General features: G+C 37.0%; 6 protein-coding genes and 2 non-coding genes across 8 annotated transcripts; 2 read left to right on the top strand and 6 right to left on the bottom strand.

Moving 5' to 3' along the window:
• LOC104756179 (peptidyl-tRNA hydrolase, chloroplastic-like) lies at nt 38–765 on the bottom strand. Its single transcript, XM_010478719.2, has 2 exons — nt 346–765; nt 38–263 (listed from the first exon to the last, which is right to left on the bottom strand). Exons 1-2 carry the CDS (start codon nt 679–681, stop codon nt 126–128), a joined length of 474 nt encoding a protein of 157 aa, XP_010477021.1. The 5' UTR covers nt 682–765; the 3' UTR covers nt 38–125.
• On the bottom strand, nt 851–922 carry TRNAD-GUC. The gene has a single exon. It is a non-coding gene; the product is annotated as a tRNA-Asp (tRNA).
• Nucleotides 1,010–1,081, bottom strand: TRNAD-GUC. Its single transcript has one exon. It is a non-coding gene; the product is annotated as a tRNA-Asp (tRNA).
• On the bottom strand, nt 1,158–4,403 carry LOC104756178 (putative aluminum-activated malate transporter 3). Its single transcript, XM_010478718.2, has 7 exons — nt 3,946–4,403; nt 3,555–3,784; nt 3,332–3,469; nt 2,960–3,229; nt 2,723–2,862; nt 2,464–2,610; nt 1,158–1,808 (listed from the first exon to the last, which is right to left on the bottom strand). The coding sequence occupies exons 1-7, from the start codon at nt 4,143–4,145 to the stop codon at nt 1,173–1,175; spliced, it is 1,761 nt and encodes a 586-aa protein (XP_010477020.1). The 5' UTR covers nt 4,146–4,403; the 3' UTR covers nt 1,158–1,172.
• Nucleotides 4,681–5,426, top strand: LOC104759281 (protein YLS3-like). The gene is made up of 3 exons (XM_010482225.1): nt 4,681–5,017; nt 5,111–5,194; nt 5,278–5,426. The coding sequence occupies exons 1-3, from the start codon at nt 4,681–4,683 to the stop codon at nt 5,424–5,426; spliced, it is 570 nt and encodes a 189-aa protein (XP_010480527.1).
• On the bottom strand, nt 5,716–7,860 carry LOC104756177 (SNW/SKI-interacting protein-like). Its single transcript, XM_019239525.1, has 2 exons — nt 7,791–7,860; nt 5,716–7,551 (listed from the first exon to the last, which is right to left on the bottom strand). The coding sequence occupies exon 2, from the start codon at nt 7,461–7,463 to the stop codon at nt 5,937–5,939; it is 1,527 nt and encodes a 508-aa protein (XP_019095070.1). The 5' UTR covers nt 7,464–7,551; nt 7,791–7,860; the 3' UTR covers nt 5,716–5,936.
• Nucleotides 8,344–13,990, top strand: LOC104756176 (carboxy-terminal kinesin 2-like). The gene is made up of 19 exons (XM_019239561.1): nt 8,344–8,555; nt 8,889–9,112; nt 9,221–9,348; nt 9,474–9,557; nt 9,664–9,741; nt 9,825–9,917; nt 10,010–10,039; nt 10,144–10,863; nt 10,949–11,030; nt 11,160–11,255; nt 11,364–11,543; nt 11,702–11,808; nt 11,915–12,093; nt 12,229–12,393; nt 12,516–12,769; nt 12,847–13,010; nt 13,125–13,447; nt 13,548–13,702; nt 13,796–13,990. Exons 2-19 carry the CDS (start codon nt 8,989–8,991, stop codon nt 13,861–13,863), a joined length of 3,030 nt encoding a protein of 1,009 aa, XP_019095106.1. The 5' UTR covers nt 8,344–8,555; nt 8,889–8,988; the 3' UTR covers nt 13,864–13,990.
• On the bottom strand, nt 17,752–19,867 carry LOC104756175 (transcription factor BEE 1-like). The gene is made up of 6 exons (XM_010478715.1): nt 19,457–19,867; nt 19,237–19,359; nt 19,076–19,141; nt 18,826–18,894; nt 18,421–18,498; nt 17,752–18,042 (listed from the first exon to the last, which is right to left on the bottom strand). Exons 1-6 carry the CDS (start codon nt 19,823–19,825, stop codon nt 17,956–17,958), a joined length of 792 nt encoding a protein of 263 aa, XP_010477017.1. The 5' UTR covers nt 19,826–19,867; the 3' UTR covers nt 17,752–17,955.

Here is a 19,873-nt window from a genome sequence, read left to right as displayed (position 1 = left end):
CACTCTGCATCTAATAAAACTAAACCAGACAGCTTTACAGACTAGTTATGTACATACAAATAGGATTATGAAACACGCTGAATTCTCCAAAAACAGTTACCCAATGTCATCAAACACTAGTGACGTTAAAATTTAAATGAAAGTTTCACACTTTGAGATAAGAGAATGAATAGAGAACCTTTCCCAAACAAGGCCTTGAAGTTAACAGTGTTCATAGATATCCCTTCAGCATCAGCCAAAGCATCAACCATCTCAAAACCAACCTGCAATTCACGATCACGTTATGTAACACGAAAAGGAAAAAACCAAAGTGAGAAAACAAGAGAAGGGAGAAGCAAGAGATACGTTATGGCGAGTGCCCTGGTACTTCTTGCCTGGATTACCCAAACCCACAACGAGCCACGGCAGCTGTGGTGGCGGAGGCTTTGGCTTCGAAGAAGGTAAAGCTTGAAGTAACTCTGATTCCGGTTGGGAAGACAATGACTGTGAAGATGATGACAAAGACTGAGACATCAAGCCTCCAACACCTCTTATTCCTCTCGTTAGCTTCCGACAAGGAGCTGGTCTCGAGTAAGGTAATGCCGGAGACAAAAACGTCGCCGGCGATCGAAAGAATTGTGCGCAACAACCGTAAGGGTAGCTGAGATTTGCGAATTTAGCGGGAAAAGCTGCAGCTTTCATCTTTCCTTCTGGGATTTAGGGTTTATAGTTTATCCCCAAATTGGATTCTGTCGGTGTCGTCGACCAAAGAAAAAAGTAAAGAATGGGCAAGCAAAGTGAGGGGACTAGAATTTAAAAGACCCCAAAGTTAAGGGACCGAAAACAAAAATATTACAAGAAAAAAAATAATCGCCGTTGCCGGGGATCGAACCCGGGTCACCCGCGTGACAGGCGGGAATACTTACCACTATACTACAACGACTTTGTTACTAAACAGAACTAAAGGGTTCAAAAGTATAAAACCTCAAAATTAAGGGACTAAAAAATAAAATAACCAAAAAAAAAAAGTCGCCGTTGCCGGGGATCGAACCCGGGTCACCCGCGTGACAGGCGGGAATACTTACCACTATACTACAACGACATCGTTGTTAATCGATTAACAATTGAAAATTAAATTATTTTAATTAACAAAATACAAAGTTTACACAGTCCGACGATTTCGTCGTCTTCACTCAGTCAGTAACAGCTTCGTTGAAATTAGCTTTCACACTCAGCTCATCGTACGCATTCACGAGATTGTCAAGCCTCGCGACGAATTCGATCAGTAGCGAAGCGAACGTAGCTAGAGACAAGTTACTCGCGCTCACGAACATCTCCGACGCCTCCTCCATTGGTGGCTGTAACATACTTCCCTGCATTATAGAGATCCGGCTAGGCCACGACGGCTGTGTTTGTATCACCGTCCTTGATTGCTGGTGAGGATACATAGTCGCGTAATTGAAGTTCTTAGCTGTAGTAACAGCATCCCAATTCGGTGGTGGACGAAGCGTGGCTTCACTCTGGGATTTATGAGCCAAGATCCGGGTTAGATCCCCGTCGAGATTCGAGATTTTGTGTTCGTCACTCGAACCTTCTCTATCCCGATTCCCGATTTCCCAGTTTTTGGCGTTCACGAGAAGGTACGATTTCTTGTCGATTTTGCTTTGTAGTTCTTCGGCTGCTTGGTGAACCTCGTGGAGTATGTCTATTATTGGGTTTAGTTTCTCCATCTTCTTTAGTTTTTCCCCAATGTATCTGAGTACTTTTGCTCCTTCTATGCCTACTCTTTGAAGCTCATTGCGAAACTCTTGTCTTCTATCCTCTGCAGCCTGTGTGATTACAATACATCATACATACTCTTTTTGAGAAATTTGAAGATTGGAAGAAGCTAGTAGTGTACCTGAATCTCTGAGAGAATGCAGCCGTGTAATGCCATGACCATGAAAGCACAATGCCTCAATGCACCACCTACTTTCACATACATTGCCCATGGATATCTAAAGGATTTGTATGGACCGTGTGGTGGCTCCCATGATGCAAAACCCATCTTCACAACCAACAACAACAATAAAAGATGTGAGAATCTGAAGTAAGTTGGTCTTTTGATATATTTGATGTTGTTCCTCATGTGTTGGATGAGTGAGTGAAATGAATCCNTGTGTTCGTCACTCGAACCTTCTCTATCCCGATTCCCGATTTCCCAGTTTTTGGCGTTCACGAGAAGGTACGATTTCTTGTCGATTTTGCTTTGTAGTTCTTCGGCTGCTTGGTGAACCTCGTGGAGTATGTCTATTATTGGGTTTAGTTTCTCCATCTTCTTTAGTTTTTCCCCAATGTATCTGAGTACTTTTGCTCCTTCTATGCCTACTCTTTGAAGCTCATTGCGAAACTCTTGTCTTCTATCCTCTGCAGCCTGTGTGATTACAATACATCATACATACTCTTTTTGAGAAATTTGAAGATTGGAAGAAGCTAGTAGTGTACCTGAATCTCTGAGAGAATGCAGCCGTGTAATGCCATGACCATGAAAGCACAATGCCTCAATGCACCACCTACTTTCACATACATTGCCCATGGATATCTAAAGGATTTGTATGGACCGTGTGGTGGCTCCCATGATGCAAAACCCATCTTCACAACCAACAACAACAATAAAAGATGTGAGAATCTGAAGTAAGTTGGTCTTTTGATATATTTGATGTTGTTCCTCATGTGTTGGATGAGTGAGTGAAATGAATCCTACCAGAGTGTCTTCTTGGCTTGTAGATTGAACGGCTGATCTGTAACCACTGTACACTGGGTCTTCTGTGACAGCTGCATAGACCAGAATCCTAGATGGGATCGTATCATATGCTACGCAGTCAAGATATGCGTTCACACAACCTGCAGATAGAAGCATTTTCTATGGATTGGATTTGACAGGAAACAGATTAAGCTTTTCAACCAGATACTCAAATTCAGGGAGAGTGTTATAACAAACCTTCCAAAGAAGTCGCTACATTCACAAAGTTCTTAGCAACCAAGTTATGGAGATCTTCTCCAGCCCATATGGGATAGATGCAAGTATTCACAACGAGGCCAATACATGCACCAAGAGCTATCAGAAGGAACCTTGAAACAGCAGTATCCATGAATTCCCCTGTTTTGTATCCTGACACTATTACATAGCAATAGGTCAGCAAGAACACCCGGAATCCGTACTCATATGCCTTCAACGTTGGATATAGCTTTGCATAAGTCGCAAAAAAGGCTGATACAAGAGCAGGCACACAGTGTTGTCAGAAATCAGAATGGGATTAAGGTGGAAGCTTTAATTTAGACTACACATGATCTTATTTTATATATACCATACCTACTACAAAGATGCTAGAAGCATTAAAAACCTCTGCCCAATTTCCAGTCTTCTCGGATATCCAAGCCATGCCAAGTGCCAGTCCTCCTGCAGATAATGTTCCTAGTCCCCGGTTGCATCCTTTGCTAAAGGTGGCTCCTACACAAAGAAGAGAAGATCACGTCAGGTATTAGTTTACTTAGAATATTCAAGTTTGATGTGTTAAATGGTCTGTTGCATTTACCTATACTGAACTCGAAGATAACAACTACTGTGAGAATTGCCCAGAGATAGTGGCTGCTGAGCTCTAATCCTGGGATCTTAAAGAATATGAGGATAGAGGTAAGTGTCAGAGCCAAACCCATCTTCGCCGAGAATATGATCTTCCTCGGGTCAGATGTTCCCATCTTCCATGCTGTATCCAAAACATCCTGTGATTTCTTCACAAGCGCAGTGATCTTGTCGGAGAAGTACCTGCAAACATCACTCATAACATTACAAGACTAACCATTTGAGATTGTTCTTACACGATTGAGATTGGATTTCAAGAGGCATCAGATACGATAAAAGGGCTTCAAAATGTTCGGTCAACAGAAGGTTCTGGAGACCAGGAGAGATTGTATGTAATGTATAACCTGTAGGAGCAGCAACGAACAGAAGTAGTGTCTTCGTTGGGGATCCCGTCTTCGTTGACATAGGAATAGCCTCTGGTATGTTGTGGGATAAGCCTATCTTTTATGCTTTGTCGAAACGAACCATCGAACATACTACCTCGCCTGAAAGATCCATCGAACATGCTACCCCGCCTGAAAGATTCCAGCTTTGGTGCCGCCATTTCCGGTTCTTAATTCTGATAATCCCAGAAGATTGAGAGATGGGAAGACTGAGGGAAGATTCTATTTCCTGTGCACTGTGGTTTATGATTTCTGTCAAAAGCACGATGGTGTCATGAATCATGAATTGATATAACCCAGATTCCAAAAGTTGTAATTTTTCCGGATTTTGTAAAGAAATGGTATGCAAATCTTGTATGATTGCTATGCACGTCTTAGAACACGTTTTCGTGTCTAAATACAGATTGTTTAATCCACACATTCTCAATAATACTTCTTATACAGTAATAAACAAATATAACGGTCAAATAATATAACAGTAACAGATTCATTCTTTTGTAGCAAAAAAACACAACATGAAGAAGTTCAAGTGGTGCACAGAAGAACACACATATTATGCATGAATACATAAATTTGTCCTTTTTCTCCATTTCATAGTAAATTTCAGTTGCACAACAATTTCATTGAATCCCACCTTAAATACACATCTTACAAAGAAAGAAGACGAAACTTATTCTCGAAAGACAATAAACATAAATGGCATCTTCAAGTCTCTTTATCACTGTCTTAATCTCCTTGGCTCCAATCTTGCTCCAACCAGGTCTTGCTCAAGGTCCGAGTCCTCCAGCTTCTTGTGCTTCTTTGTTGCTAGCCTTAGCTCCATGTGGTCCATTCGTGCAAGGCTTTGTGCAGCTCCCAGCTCAGCCATGCTGTAGCAGCCTGAACCAGATTTACAGCCAACAACCGACCTGTCTGTGTCTCTTCCTCAACAACAATTCTACTTTATCCTCTGCTTTTCCGATCAATCAAACCCTAGCTCTCCAATTGCCTCAGCTTTGTAGCATTTCAGCCAATTCATCTGTTTGCTCCTCAGGTATGTAAATCCTCCATTCGCTTCTTACACAACCAAAAAAAAAAAAGAAAACAAGAACTTGATTTATTGACAAGACACTTTTCTTGTTGTAAGGGGCTTCCTCTTTTGCTCCACCATCTACTAACTCAACCGGTTCTCAAATCTCTCTGGGTGCAAAGAACCATTCGGCTGCTGCAGGTAAGCCAGTCATTCAATGCATAAGCTAAACTGAATCATTCGTATGGGCTGGGCTGTTGACGTACGTGATTACTCTTTTTCAGCGACTCCAGTGGCTCAAGTGGCACCAAATCCCCCAACCAGCATGATGGGTTTGGGTTATGGTCTGAAATCCTCTGGTCCGAAGTCTAAGATTCAGCTGACTATCTTTGTGATGGTAGCGAGTCTAACTGGAACACTCTTCATTGTCTGACATTTACTATAATTTCCGTCTAGTTTTATATTCTCCTCTCTGTTGCTATCTCTAGAACTCAGAACATCTACACTTTCCATAAATTTATGAATGAATGAATCAAACAGTCTAATTTTTTCTTCCTTAGATTTGTAACTGTTTGGTTATATTACTTACCACAGGTAACTTACTTAAGCAGGACCTTGTAAAAAACAACAATTCAAAAAAGTATTCAATTCCAAGTGATTTCCCTCATCAAACATTAAAGAAATAGAAAATTGAAATGACAGATTCATACTTTGGCAATGACAATTCTAAAGAGAAAAAGAGACTTGAAAAAAAAAAAAGAGCACATTTGATCAAACAAGACCTTAAAGTTAACGCCAATGATAAAAAAAAAAGGTTATGAAGTTATACTGAATCAAAGATAAAGATGCTGAGCAGAGGAGTCCAGACTTCAGCTGCCACGTTTGGAATTGATCTAGGTCCGACCAGAACCACCAAAGCCATTCCTTGAAGAGCAACCTCCTCTCACATATTTCCTCCAGACCTGGTTTTGTCAGTCTTACCTTTCTTCAAATCTGACGCCCACTGGACAAGACCGAAAGGATCTTGTTCATCTTCCTTCTCGAACTCAACAGGTCTGCCTCTCTTTCCCGTCTTCTCGGAAACCAGACCACTGAAAGCTTTGTCAGGTTTAAACTTATCAGTGCTCTTGAGCTTATCGAGCTTCTCGTCTGCACTTCCATACATATCATCATCCATATTCTTCTTTGGGCGGTATAGCGTTGAAAGAGTAGCTTGTGCAGTAAACAACCCTTCGCCATATACATTGTACTGGTCATCAGTAGCAAAACCAGAGCTCATTCCTTTCTCCTGGTTAAACAGTCGTTGATCATACATAACTTCACCGCCTCTTCCTCCTGTATTTGCCATTCCAAGAGCAACCTTCTCACTGACATCACGGTCTCTGTCCCTTGTGATCTTGCTCTTCTTGACTTCCATCCTTCTGTTCTCCTTCTCTCTTTCCCTACGACGCTCTTCACGAATATTCTCTCTCTGAATCCGCCCTTCGTTTTCCATTTCACTCTCGCGATCCCCTCTTGGGACATCATCAAGACTCTCACTTGCAGCAACGTTTCTTTCAGAACGAGCCTTTTGAGCAAGAGCCCTCAACTCCTGCTCTTTCCTTTCCTTCTCCTTCATATCCATCTCTCTTCGAACTTTTAACCGCAATGAAACAGTCTCTCTAGCTATCTCTGAAGCCACATCGAGCGACTCTGACAGCTTGGCAAAGTTATCACTGATCTGATCCTCGTGTAAGACTCTTCCATCAGCTGCAAGACGTTTATCAAGAGGGATTGTATAACCTTTCTGGTTTTTCCAGTTGGAAATACAAGGCGGGATGTTCCAGTCTTGTCGATCCTTGACAGTAGCAGGCCTAGGCGGTGAATGCATGACAGGAACAACATCTGAAGAACCGGAAGGCTTTGGAACACGCTTGTGTCTGAACTTTGGTAAATCAAGTGGATCTACAGGCATCTCTGAAACCCTAACGATCCTCTCTTTAGCACCGGAATTGAATGCTGCAGATTGCTGCAGGGATGGCTTGTATTTAATGTACTTTGGGCCATCTGACTGCTTCACAACATTCATAGGCATTGCTGCATTCACAATCTTATCAATGGCAGCTCTTGTTTCTTGAGTAGTAGTATCCTTCTTCACAACATTCATATCTACCTCGTCTTTGAGCATCTTTGGAATAAGATCACTATATCGAGAGTAAACAATCTTTCTCGAGTTGTCATTCTGCCTCACGATGGCGTCAAAGACCACGTTTCCAAGTGCATCCACGGTAACAGGCAAAACCATGGATTCAGGCTTGTTGTTACTACGAAGACAACCCAAACCAAGAGGGCACTGAAGAACATGGATCTCAGGGAAGGCACCACCATCTCCAAAATCCTCAGGATTCCTCGGGTGAAAGCCTTGTCGCTTCAGGTAAAGAGGTACTGCTTTAACAGAGATTTGTTCAGACTCAGATTCAAAGAAACACATATTTGAGAGATCAAAATACCTTTTTTTGTTGATTTGGCAGTAGGTGGAAACGTCTCTAAGAGTCACGATGGCGTAAATTGCTTTCTCCCTGAACCAACAAGAACAAAAATCAATGAAGAACAAAAAAAAACAGACCTTTGATACTAAATTCAACGCCGGTTCTTGTGATTAACACTAGGTTTCTGAAATTAGGGTTTATATATCAATCTGTGACCTAATTTGAGATCGGGAGGAACCTTAGAAACGAAATCAGAAAACTTGTGTTTATAGAAACGAAAGAACAAAAGAAGGATTTGGTCTAAAAGAAGTAAATCAAAGAAGCTTTACCTCGAAAGAATTATGAGCGAGTTTTTGAGACAGAGAGAAGGCAGAGCAATAAACGTCGATCCCAAGTTTTTCTTCTTTTATAGGCTTTATGTCAAAAAAAAGAAAAAGGAAAAGAAGATTAATGGAGTATATTACAAAAAAGGAAAACTTCTATTAAACAAATGGAAAATAAGTAAATAATGATATGTTAAATATCATAAATCTTTAATTACACTGTTAAGAAAATCCATTATATTAAAAAAAAAAAAAGTAGTATAAAACAAACTTTAGACACACATCTGTGATAAACAAAAACATTGGGACAATTTGTGTAATAAACAAAATAACATGGGCTTTTTAGTGAAAAAAAAAACTCAAAGGTTATAGGAACTTGAAATAAAAACCCGACCCGACCCGATGCGTTCCGGCCCATTAAATGAAAACGATTGGAGAAACAGGGATACTCGCGCTTCTTCCTACATTCTCGCGCTACAGCTGAAAAAAAAAAAAAAAAAAAATTAAAAATTAAAAAAAAAAACTCTCAGAAGTCATTGACGTGAGACTAGACCACGTCTCTCCTTCTTCTTCTCCGTATCTGTGTTTTCTCGCAGGTTTGGACTTTCGCTGCTTTCCCGAGAAAATTTTCCCAGTTTTCGTTTTTTTTTTTTTTTCATGATACGATTATCTGATGATCGTGTGTGATTTTTTTTTTCTGGACTTAAAAAGTAAAATCCAAAATGCCGATCTTCTCTTGTTGCAAAAAGGCAATCTTCTGTTCCTCTCCAGGTAGGTTCGTCTCTCTCTACTGCTATTTTCCTTCTTCATCCGCCGCATTGTTCTTACCAACTTTGGGGAAAATGCTACTTTCAATCGATCATGCATCCTTCTGATTTCGGTTTTACTATAAGTAATCGAAAGAAACCTATCTTCTAATTTTGAGAGATTAAGTTAATTAGATTGAAAAGGAATTAAGAATGATCTCTACAATTAAGACTAGTCTCTGATTTTTTTATAATTATCTAATTATTGGTTGCAATGCGATTTTTAGTTATGATTAGTTACACTCTACAGATAGTTGTTCTAATGCTTATAATGAAACAAATGGTGTTATGTTTTCAGGCCTTGTTGATAGAGAATGAAGGACTTGTGGGCTTTCTCAAGTGTTTTCCATAACTTTGCTCTCCCCATTGCCTTTGTTTTTTGGGTGATTGATTGATTCATGAATTCTCTCACTGATCAATCAGGCAGCTCTCGTGGTGATTCCACTCCCCGTAGTCCCTTCTCTCCCTCTACTTCTTCACATGATAGGCACAAATCTCACCGTCCCAATTCTTCACCATTGGGTGGGTACATTTTCTCTTTTACTCTCTTACAATTGCAGCATTTATGTGCTTAATGTTGTTATTAGAATAAGGCCTCATTCCATAAAAATTGGTTTCGTTCTACCACAGATCCATTATCCCCTGGATCAATGCTCCATGGAGGGCACAAGTTCCACGAGGCTTTCCAACTGAAACAGGGTCGGTTTGATCTCCAAGCTGCAAAGATTTCAGAAATGATGAAATCAAACAACTTAGATGTATTCCTGCCTCTAAGCCTCTTTACCTTATTAAATGAATGAATACTTCTCTGTATATCCTTGGCTCTATAGTTTCTTTCAAAGTCGTTTATAATAATTACCCTATGCTCTTATATTGAATGCAGAATGCTCCCACGCAGTCACTTCTAAGTATCGTCAATGGAATTCTTGATGAAAGTATTGAGAAAAAGACTGGTGAAATCCCTCAGGTACTTGACTGATCTAACAATCCTGATGCTACATTCTTGGATGGTTTCTGCAACACATTTGTCTCGTGCTCTTCGGAGATCTTCTGACCTGATCTATAATGGCCAGCGTGTAGTATGTCTGCTGAAAAAAGTCGTGCTGGAAATCGAACGACGTATTTCAACTCAATCTGAGCATCTAAGAACGGTATTTCTTCTTTTTTTTTTCTCTCGGAGAAATAGTTAATGGTGTTCGATTGTTTTATATTTCTGAGTTTATCTTTTGTGCAGCAAAACAGTGTATTCAAAGCTCGTGAGGAGAAGTACCAGTCAAGGATCAAAGTTCTTGAAACCTTAGCTTCAGGAACTAGTGAAGAAAATGAGGTATCATATATAAAGAAACTTAGGCCCTGAGATTTTTGTTTCATGACATTCACTAATGTGTTACCCTGCCGATCAAACTTATGTTTCACCAGATTGCTACTAGACAACTTCGAAAGATTAAGGTAATGCGTTATGTATATGTCATGTAAAATTGCTTACTGCAAGTTTGCGGTGATAAACTTGATTCTTGTGAGATGTTTATTTACTTGAGATGACACTATGATAGACAGAAAAGTCCAAGCTGGAAGAAAAGAAGAAAGACAAAGAAGACGATATGGTTAAGCTAGAGAAAGAAAATGGTCAACATAATCTTGAAATTTCTACTTTAAGGAGAGAACGGGAGGCAACCAAGAAAGCATATCAACAACAATGCTTGCAAATGGAAAGCCAGACAAAGGTCGCTACTGCAGGTATCGAGGACAGGGTGAAAGAGCTTGAACAAATGAGAAAGGATGCAAGCATTGCAAAAATTGCCCTTGAGGAAAGAGTTAAGGAGCTTGAAGAGCTGGGGAAAAAGGCAAATGCTGCTAAAACGACCCTTGAGGAAAAAGTAAAGGAGCTTCAACAATTTAAAACAGAGAGTATGACTATTACTACTAGCCTTGAAGCAAAAAATCGAGAGCTTGAACAATTCAAGAAAGAGACAATAGCTGTTAATACAAGCCTTGAAGCAAAAAATCGAGAGCTTGAACAGTTCAATAAAGAGAGAATAACTGTTAATACAAGCCTTGAAGCCAAAAATCGAGAGCTCGAACAATTCAAGAAAGAGACAATAGCTGTTCATACAGGCCTTGAAGCAAAAAATCGAGAGCTTGAACAAAATCTTGTCCACTGGAAGAGTAAAGCCAAAGAAATGGAAGAAAAATCAGAGTTGAAGGATCGGAGTTGGAGTCAGAAAGAACTTTCGTATAGAAGCTTTATCAGTTTCCAGTTCCGTACACTACAAGTATGTTTACATATACCATTGACTAAATAGTCTAAATTCAATCATCATTTTTGTCTATGGTCACCTCAACTAAGCCATTTTCCAGGATTTGAGGTTATATTCTAAGTCCATCAAACAAGAAATACTAAAAGTTCAAGATAAGTATACAGCAGAATTTAGTCAGTTAGGTACGTCAGTTCAGATACATGCTTTTTATAATAACTCACTATCATACATTTGTGACTTTGTAAGTTTGGTGGTGTTTTTTTTTTTCGATCAAGTTTGGTGGTGTTTATTAACAAATATTTGTGACTCAGGGAAGAAATTGCTTGAACTTGGAGATGCTGCTGCAAACTATCACGAGGTCCTAACTGAAAACCAAAAGCTCTTCAATGAACTTCAGGAGCTAAAAGGTAACACAGATCATGTATAATATAACACATTGATGTTTGTTTACTATTGAGATTTAAAAAAATTTCATCTTCTATGCAACCTATAAGTTTTCTAGTTTTGGGTTGCAGGAAACATTAGAGTGTATTGTCGGGTGAGGCCTTTCTTGCGTGGACAAGGTGCAGCAAATACTGTGGTGGAACACATTGGTGACCATGGGGAGTTGGTAGTTCTCAATCCAACAAAACCTGGGAAAGATGGTCTTCGCAAATTTAGGTTCAATAAGGTTTACAGTCCAGCCTCTACTCAAGGTGTTATTTTGTTACCTTTTCGACCTCTATCCTGAGGAAGTTTTCTGCCATTCCATTTATACTTTCTATTGGATTGGTGTGTGATTAATTAAGAGACCAGTTTAGAATTATCAAACTTATTTATATCAGTTTCCGTTGTATCGTTTCAATTCTTGCAGCTGAGGTATTTTCAGATGTAAAACCTCTTATTCGATCAGTACTGGATGGGTACAATGTTTGTATCTTTGCTTATGGTCAGACAGGATCAGGGAAAACTTACACAATGGTACTGATTCACTATTATCTTCCGATAAATGTGAATGTTTGTATCTTTGCTTATGGTCAGATGATTGATGCCACTGCATTCTTACCATTACTCCTGTTTTGTTCAGACTGGTCCAGATGGAGCAAGCGAAGAAGAGTGGGGAGTAAATTATCGTGCTCTCAATGACCTCTTCAAAATCTCTCAATCCCGGAAAAGCAACATAGCATATGAAGTCGGGGTGCAGATGGTGGAGATATACAATGAACAAGTGCGCGATTTACTCTCTGGTGAAACTTCTCAAAAGAAATATCCTTTTTTTAACTCACTCAATTTCTTTTGCCCTTTTAAAATTTGTTCCTCCATATTATCTTGACTGCCTTTTTGTGTTCTCCCTACGTTCTGTTTGTGTTGCCATTCTTTTGTTTTCCTTAACTTTCACACACTAGGAATTCTTTCTACAACTCAACAAAACGGTCTTGCTGTACCTGATGCAAGCATGTATCCTGTGACATCCACCTCGGATGTTCTTGAATTAATGAACATTGGGCTAGATAACCGAGCCGTTAGCTCCACTGCCTTGAACGAAAGAAGTAGCCGTTCTCACAGGTTCTCCTTTTAATCTCTGTAACAAACATGTGTTTCGTCTTTTATCATTCTTTGGATAGTCATGTCTCCTACACTATGTGAGAAGAGGCAAAAATAACTTGGGAAAATGATTCCTTATGCAGTATTGTCACTGTTCATGTACGTGGAAAGGACTTGAAGACCGGTTCTGCCTTGTTTGGAAATCTACATTTGGTAGATTTGGCGGGTAGTGAGAGAATTGATCGCTCTGAAGTTACAGGAGACAGACTTAGAGAAGCACAGCATATAAACAAGTCACTCTCGGCTCTAGGAGATGTGATATTCTCGCTTGCTTCAAAGAGTTCTCATGTACCATACAGGAACAGCAAACTAACTCAGCTTCTCCAGAGCTCTCTAGGTTAACTCAAAATTGGCTGCTCTGTTTTTACATCGTGAACTAGATGAGTAAACTTATCTCTGTGCTTAATATCACAGGTGGGAGAGCAAAGACACTGATGTTTGTGCAACTCAATCCTGATGTTACTTCATATTCAGAGTCAATGAGTACTTTGAAATTCGCAGAGCGTGTCTCTGGAGTTGAGTTAGGTGCTGCAAAAAGCAGCAAAGATGGTAGAGATGTTAGAGACTTAATGGAGCAGGCAAAAATTCTAAAACACATTCTCACAATATCTCATGAATCTTCTCTTAGATAGATTTCAAATAGATCTACCATTAGCTCGAGATTTCACTAAACCTAAAAGAACTGTTTGCAGTTAGGATCCCTTAAGGACACAATAGCGAGAAAAGACGATGAGATAGAGAGGCTTCATTTGCTTAAGGACATTAATTACCCACAGAGAAAGAGCTTAGGACAATCCGATGACTTTACTTCAGAAGCTGGAGATTCGCAGTTGTCTATAGAAGAAGACTCAAGATTCCAACAAGATTATCTCAGACAGTCACGACACTCTGTGACGGATGGGGAGACCTTAGCATCCTCTATTGATGCAGAGTATGATGATGAAACAGAAGGATCCATTGATGTTGCTTGTGCTGCAGAAGGGAGAAAACCAAAACCATTGAAGATTCCAGACAAGTAAACGTTATTTTCCCTCTCTTGTTTCAAAATAAAACTATTTTACAAGTTTTTTTTTTTGTTTTGACACATTTTTATTGGTGAATCCTGAAAACTGCAGAACTAAGCCGGTGACTCCAAGGAGTAGTACGACCACACCACGACCACTAGATAAACTCAAGCAAGTCGCCACGAGGACGTCGACCATTGCAAAGGTCACGTCAGGTTTGTCTTCACCAAATAAGATGTCTTCACCACATAAAATGTCTTCACCAAGTAAGAAATCAAAACTTATGAGGTTTTAAGGTTATTTAATCAAAGAGATTGTTTATACTTTAGTTGTGATATATAATTTTCTTGTGTTTCAAGGCATGAAGAAGACAGGAAGTGCTTCTAATTTGCTCAAGGCATCGAAAGATTCAAAACGGTGGTCATAGACAGACGTTTTGTCCTTAGGCGACTAACTTTTTAATTTTTTGAAAGAATTTTAGTTTCTCCTTCCCTCTCTGAACCCAATCAAATGATGATCAATGGTTTCAGTTGGGACTTAATTTTGTAAATTTATTTCGGTTCTTATAAACACATGTTGTTAATATACGAATCGTATACTGCATAATGTATGTGAATTAAGTAATAGTATATTAATATATGGAGTAGGGTCACCGAAGGTGGGAAAAGAAGATTATGAAAATGAGACTTGAAAAGCATAACAAGTATCATCAACAGTTAGGTGTATATATCGGCCATAGTAATTCCACTTACAAAAAAAAAATATTGGTGGGTAGTCAGTCGCCACAGTGTTATTTTGCATACTTGAATTTAGCCCAGTTTTTGTTCTGATCTGTCACCGAATGATGTGATCGCCAAATCTGTTTTTGGAATATTTTGGGGACCCAATAATTTTCACAAGTTATTGTAAACCCCCAATTCTGTCCTCTTCAGCATCTAATACACTAGATATATATGGATCATCCTGAACACAATATGCTGTTTTCATGTATGTTTAGATAACAACAGAAGCATTGACTAGTTGAAAATAAATAATTTGTTAGGTAGTTGAGGTTTCTATTTGAGAGAGTCATATATGAAAAACTTTTAACCATTTTTGTATTAATCCATAATCATCACCGGCAATATTTATAAATAAATAAATAAAGAAGACAAAACATATCTCACGATATTATAAAAGATGATAAATGATGTGTAATAGTGGATAGACACACTCTCTGACATTTTTCCTTCATGCCCATTGCACAAGTATTAATTTCATCAAAGGAAGAAAAAAACAACAAATAGATCATTGGTCTTAAAGCAGACAAAGGAGATACAGTTTTAGATCACCAAATAGGCAAAATACAATAAATATATATAAAAAACGACAAAATAGATGGTAGTGTAGAAACAAGTTGTACCACAAAAAAAAAAGAGGAATAATCCATGATATACAGATACAGTATGTGACCCTGACTTATATTTTGTTCGATTTTAGGATCGTAAAGTAATATATACACAACACTACATAGAATAATTTTTAAGAATTGAAACACGAGAGTTTTCATGTCGTAGTTTATCATAAATAATAATTAATGTACGAGATAGAATTCGCGTGATAATATATAGAGATAACACACTAATAGAAACTACTAAAATATATTATTTGTAGTAATTACACTTTTTTCTTCTCAATAAACAACGAGAAAGTAAACATAAAATCCCACAGTGACCATCCTTCAACGAATGGTCCATTTCAAGCTGTCCATACTAATTCCATGGTGCATGCATCTTTTATTTTTCCTTTAATATTAGTTTTAAGTTTTTCTTGAAGTAGTAGTTAATTAGTTTGCATTTTTGCAATTTTTATATGTAAATCCCTAAAAGGTTCTCCTTTATACGTCATGAACATATGTAAATCAAGTATATATTTTTAAAATATATACATAATATAAAACAGGATTGGATCGGTTCATATGGAATTATGGATTAAACACTCTTGATTCGGATATTTACCCAAACGTAGATATGTATGTTTAATTGTCCAACTGGTATTAAAAGAAGTAGAATAAAAAAAGTTAAAAAGTGTATATGTCCTGCATGGACCTATGCATGCATGATCCAAACTCAAGCACATATATTAGTAAAATAGTAATTAATAACCCAAATAATTTCCTAAGGTTGAATTTGGATCATGCATGCATACATGGACATATATATGCATGAATTATGATCCAAATTCAAGCACATATATATCATGTAGTAAACTAGTAATTAATAACCCAAATGATTTCGTAAGGATGTGATCACAAGCCATATACACCATAATAATCTCGAGTGAATTGCGTAATACTTGCATTAACAAGATATAACTTAAGTTAAATGCCGATTATGATGCAAAGATGTGCCTATATATATAATGTTCTTAAAGTATCCAAACAAAATAAGATTTCAATTCAGATAAACAATCAAGTAAAAGTAAGATCTGAAAAATAGAACATTAATGTAGCCAATTTACATGCATTAGGAAGAAAGAAAGAAAAAAACATAATTTTGATTCCATTACTTTGCCAAAAACTTCAAACAACAACTTTTGTCGTATATATTCAGATACGACCTGTCTTGTGGATTAAGAAATGTAGAAATATGCCATTTTTTTTTAATGTTGAAAGAAACATAGGGAATAACATAGGAGACATAAGTGTATTATTGCATAACGAAAAATCTGAATTGTTAATCTCAATCATGAAGATTATGAATAGGCAACATCAGTCTGATGCTATGAACCGTCTCTATTAGAATTATATGTTTAAAAAGATAAATAACTAGAAAGAGATATTGGATGGATAACATAAGAGAGACCACAAAAGAGGAAGTAGAAAGGGTCTTGAAAGATTTTGGTTGTTCGTCTGCAAAACACGTCCTTTGGCTTCGCATCACACAATTTACTATTTTGTCTCTGTTTTTGGTTTGGGAGACACGCATCATTGTCTTCGGAAAGCAACAGAACTGAAGGGTGTTTTTGTCACTTGACACCGACAAAGTCTCTTTGGTTCCATACACATATTTCTTCTCTACGTTTCCAAAACCTTTCGCAACTTGCCTCTTCCATTTTATCGTATCTGTATACTCTTTATTTATTAGGGAATATGCACTAGATACCACAATTTTCAAAAGTATTTAAGAAACTACTATAGGATCCACAGTGTATTCTCTTTCCTCATATACAATTACTTTTATACCCATTGCATATATTACATGTTATTTATTTAAATATCATGTAATTTTTGTTTTGTGAACGAAATTATATATCGGTTTGGGTTCACAAATGAAATGGTTAGGATTTAAATTTTACAATTAGAACGAAATTTTATGTCGGTTTGGGTTCACAAATAAGATGTTTAGGGTTTAGATTTTACAATTAGAACGAAATTATATGTCGGTTTGGGTTCACAAATGAGATGGTTAGGGTTTAGATTTTACAATTAAAACGAAATTAGATGGTTAGGGTTTAGATTTTACAATTAAAACGAGATTATTTGTCGGTTTGGGTTTACAATTAAACATTATTTAGTTCAATATAACATGTAAAATATAAATATTACATGCTATTTTAAAAAATTACACCAAATCTTTCACTCTTTCTATCTAACACTAAAACAGAAAAGGGTGATTATGTCTTTTCACTCCCAAAAAATGTAGGCCTTATGGTATTTTCCAATGAAAAAATGTTGTTGTGGTATTCTCTTAAATAACTTTCAAAATTGTGGTATTCTCCTAATTAACCCTATTTATTATGCCTATCTCGCTCTTTTGGCTTTGGTCAAACCTATTTCGGTCAGTTTTGTTATTTTTTGTGACAAGAAGAATAAAAAAGACTATCTGATACGCTAGTTTTAAAGCTAGAGAATCCATACTATCTTAAAATCCAATTGAATGCTAGCTAAGGTAAAGTTTTAGAAACCAAAATCAATTATTTATGTTTGGTATGGACATCGTCTCTTAATAAGTTAGTTTTGACATAAACTTATCTTTATTTTTAGTAGATTCCATATTGCAAACCGTTTTTATCATTCTTTATGTGGGAAAGTCGTGAAGTAGAACGAACTCTGACATCAAGAGATGGGAGTTACTATAATCCATATTTAAACCTACTCATCATAATTCACACCATTTCATTGTAACTTTGGTAATATACACAATTGCATTCTCTCTTCACATCATCATCAACACTTTGACACATGAGATAATTCATTCATAGTTATATTACTTCTTTTGCAAAGAAGAAAACAAAATAATCTTTTGTACGTCTATAAAATTAACAAGAAGAAAAGGAAGAGGACAACTAAGATATCTTAATGACAATAACCAATATAAGTCACCAACAAATTCATAATTTCGAAATTACAAGTATACAGAATACAAATACTATCCCAAGTTGGGTCGTCGTATGACATATCGCATATATCCAAATAAATACGTATAAGAATAATTTCGAAAACAATACTAAAAAAACAAAGAAAAAGAGAAAACAAAAGTCAAAGGGACCATGTTGATAAATGGAAGACAGGACTCCCATCTCTTGTTTGTCTCCCCATCTCTACTGTCTCACGTGCCTTTGCTCTCTGCCAATTGTATCCCATTCATATTCAATACTTAGAAATAATCACATTAAAAATATAATTGTCATTGCAAACAAGTACTAGTTAGACTTAAATCCTATATACTGTATAATGCCAAAAAAAGAAGAAGACTAAACCATATATAAGATCAATCATGCAAAGGCCGGATTGGACCTGTCGAACATATTTTAATTGCGGGTTCTATAGTCCGCATGATCACGTTGTCCGATAAGATTGAATAGAAACTATAAATACTAAAACCTGTATTTGAATTAATCTTTGTCGAACCGACTCTATCAAAACATACCGGACCCATCTCTACACTGATTAAATAATATGTTTTGCTTAATTATTGAAAACATGATTGGAATGTTCTAGTACCTGCATGGAATCAACAGCATCTGTCTCTGAGTTGAAGTCATAAAATGAACTTGCTGCAGTAAGTTTCATCGAGAGAAACTGGTTCGACGACAGAAAACAAAAACAAAATGAATATATAGGAATTATTAGTATAAGTTAATTGAAGATAAATATCGGAAATTACTAAGAAATCTTGATACAACTTCTTTTGGAAGGTTTTTTAAGTGTTTAATAAGGTTTCCAAATTCTTTTTATTTCTTTTGGTACTTTTGTATTTAGGAATATTTCAAGATTTGTGAAAATAATAATTACTAGTATCTACGCGAACGTCCAATGAAAATGCCACTTTTAAGTTGTTTTCTCCAAAATAAAAGAATAAAAAATCGTATTGATATGTAATTTAGAGTAAAAATAATAATTATTAACCTCGACTTGATTTTGTAGAGACTGGACATAATTAATTATCTCGTCAAGCATCGTAGCCATTCCCATAGCCTGCACCCACCAAACATACGCTTTCGTTATCACCAATAAATCAATAACAACTCACATTATGATTTACAAGAAATAAATAGAGATTTGTTAAAGCAAAATAACAAATATGATTTGATCAAAATAGATTAGTAATCCTAATGGCCATTTTTTTGTTTTTTTTCTTTTTGTATTCTTAAGTTACCTTATAACATCCGGGAACCATATCTTGCAAACATCTCAATCTCTCGTTAATTTTTCCTCGCCGAACCTGAAATGATATAGACATATATATATATACATGTAAATAAATACGTCACGTTTTTAAGGAGTATGAAATTAGCTAAACAAAGTAAGCAATTTTACCCGTTCAGCTAAGCTATGGCTATCAGTGGCTTGGCCTCTTCTGGCTCTCACGTGAACAACTTCTCTTTCTTTCCCGTCTTCTTCTTTCTTCTTCTTCAACCTCTTACCTCTTTTCAAAGAACCCTATGTTTATTTACAAAACAAAATTATCTAACTAATTAAAACAAAAATGTCAAAGAGTTTACGAAAATGATAAGATTAGGGTTTCGAGATCATTTACGGTTTCGGTGGTAGTAATATTTGCATTATCAGAGACGCCACTATTCTCCGATGAAGACATAGAATGTAACAAAGCTTTTCTCTTCTTGGTCTCATCGACGTTGCTATGATCAGAATGGAGTAAACTAGAAGTTGAGGAGACATTGTTACTGTTTTGTGGAGAGTTTCCGCGAAAATCATGAATTGATTGTTGTTGTTGATGATGATGATGAAGAAGGAAGAGCGAGTCGAGAGAAGTGGAGGATGGATGAAATGTTTGGAAATGAAGGTTACTATTGTTGTTGTTTAGATCTGCAGTTTGAGTTATGGAAGAATATATATCCAAGGCTATTGTCTGAAAATCGGAAGAGAGATTCTCGAAATTCGCCATTAATATGACAAAATTGAAATATGATTTTTCTTGAAACTTTTTTTTTTT

The sequence above is a fragment of the Camelina sativa genome, chromosome 17 (assembly GCF_000633955.1).
Source record: "Camelina sativa cultivar DH55 chromosome 17, Cs, whole genome shotgun sequence".
NCBI lineage: Eukaryota > Viridiplantae > Streptophyta > Magnoliopsida > Brassicales > Brassicaceae > Camelina > Camelina sativa.
This window is presented reverse-complemented; position numbering and strand designations above follow the sequence as displayed.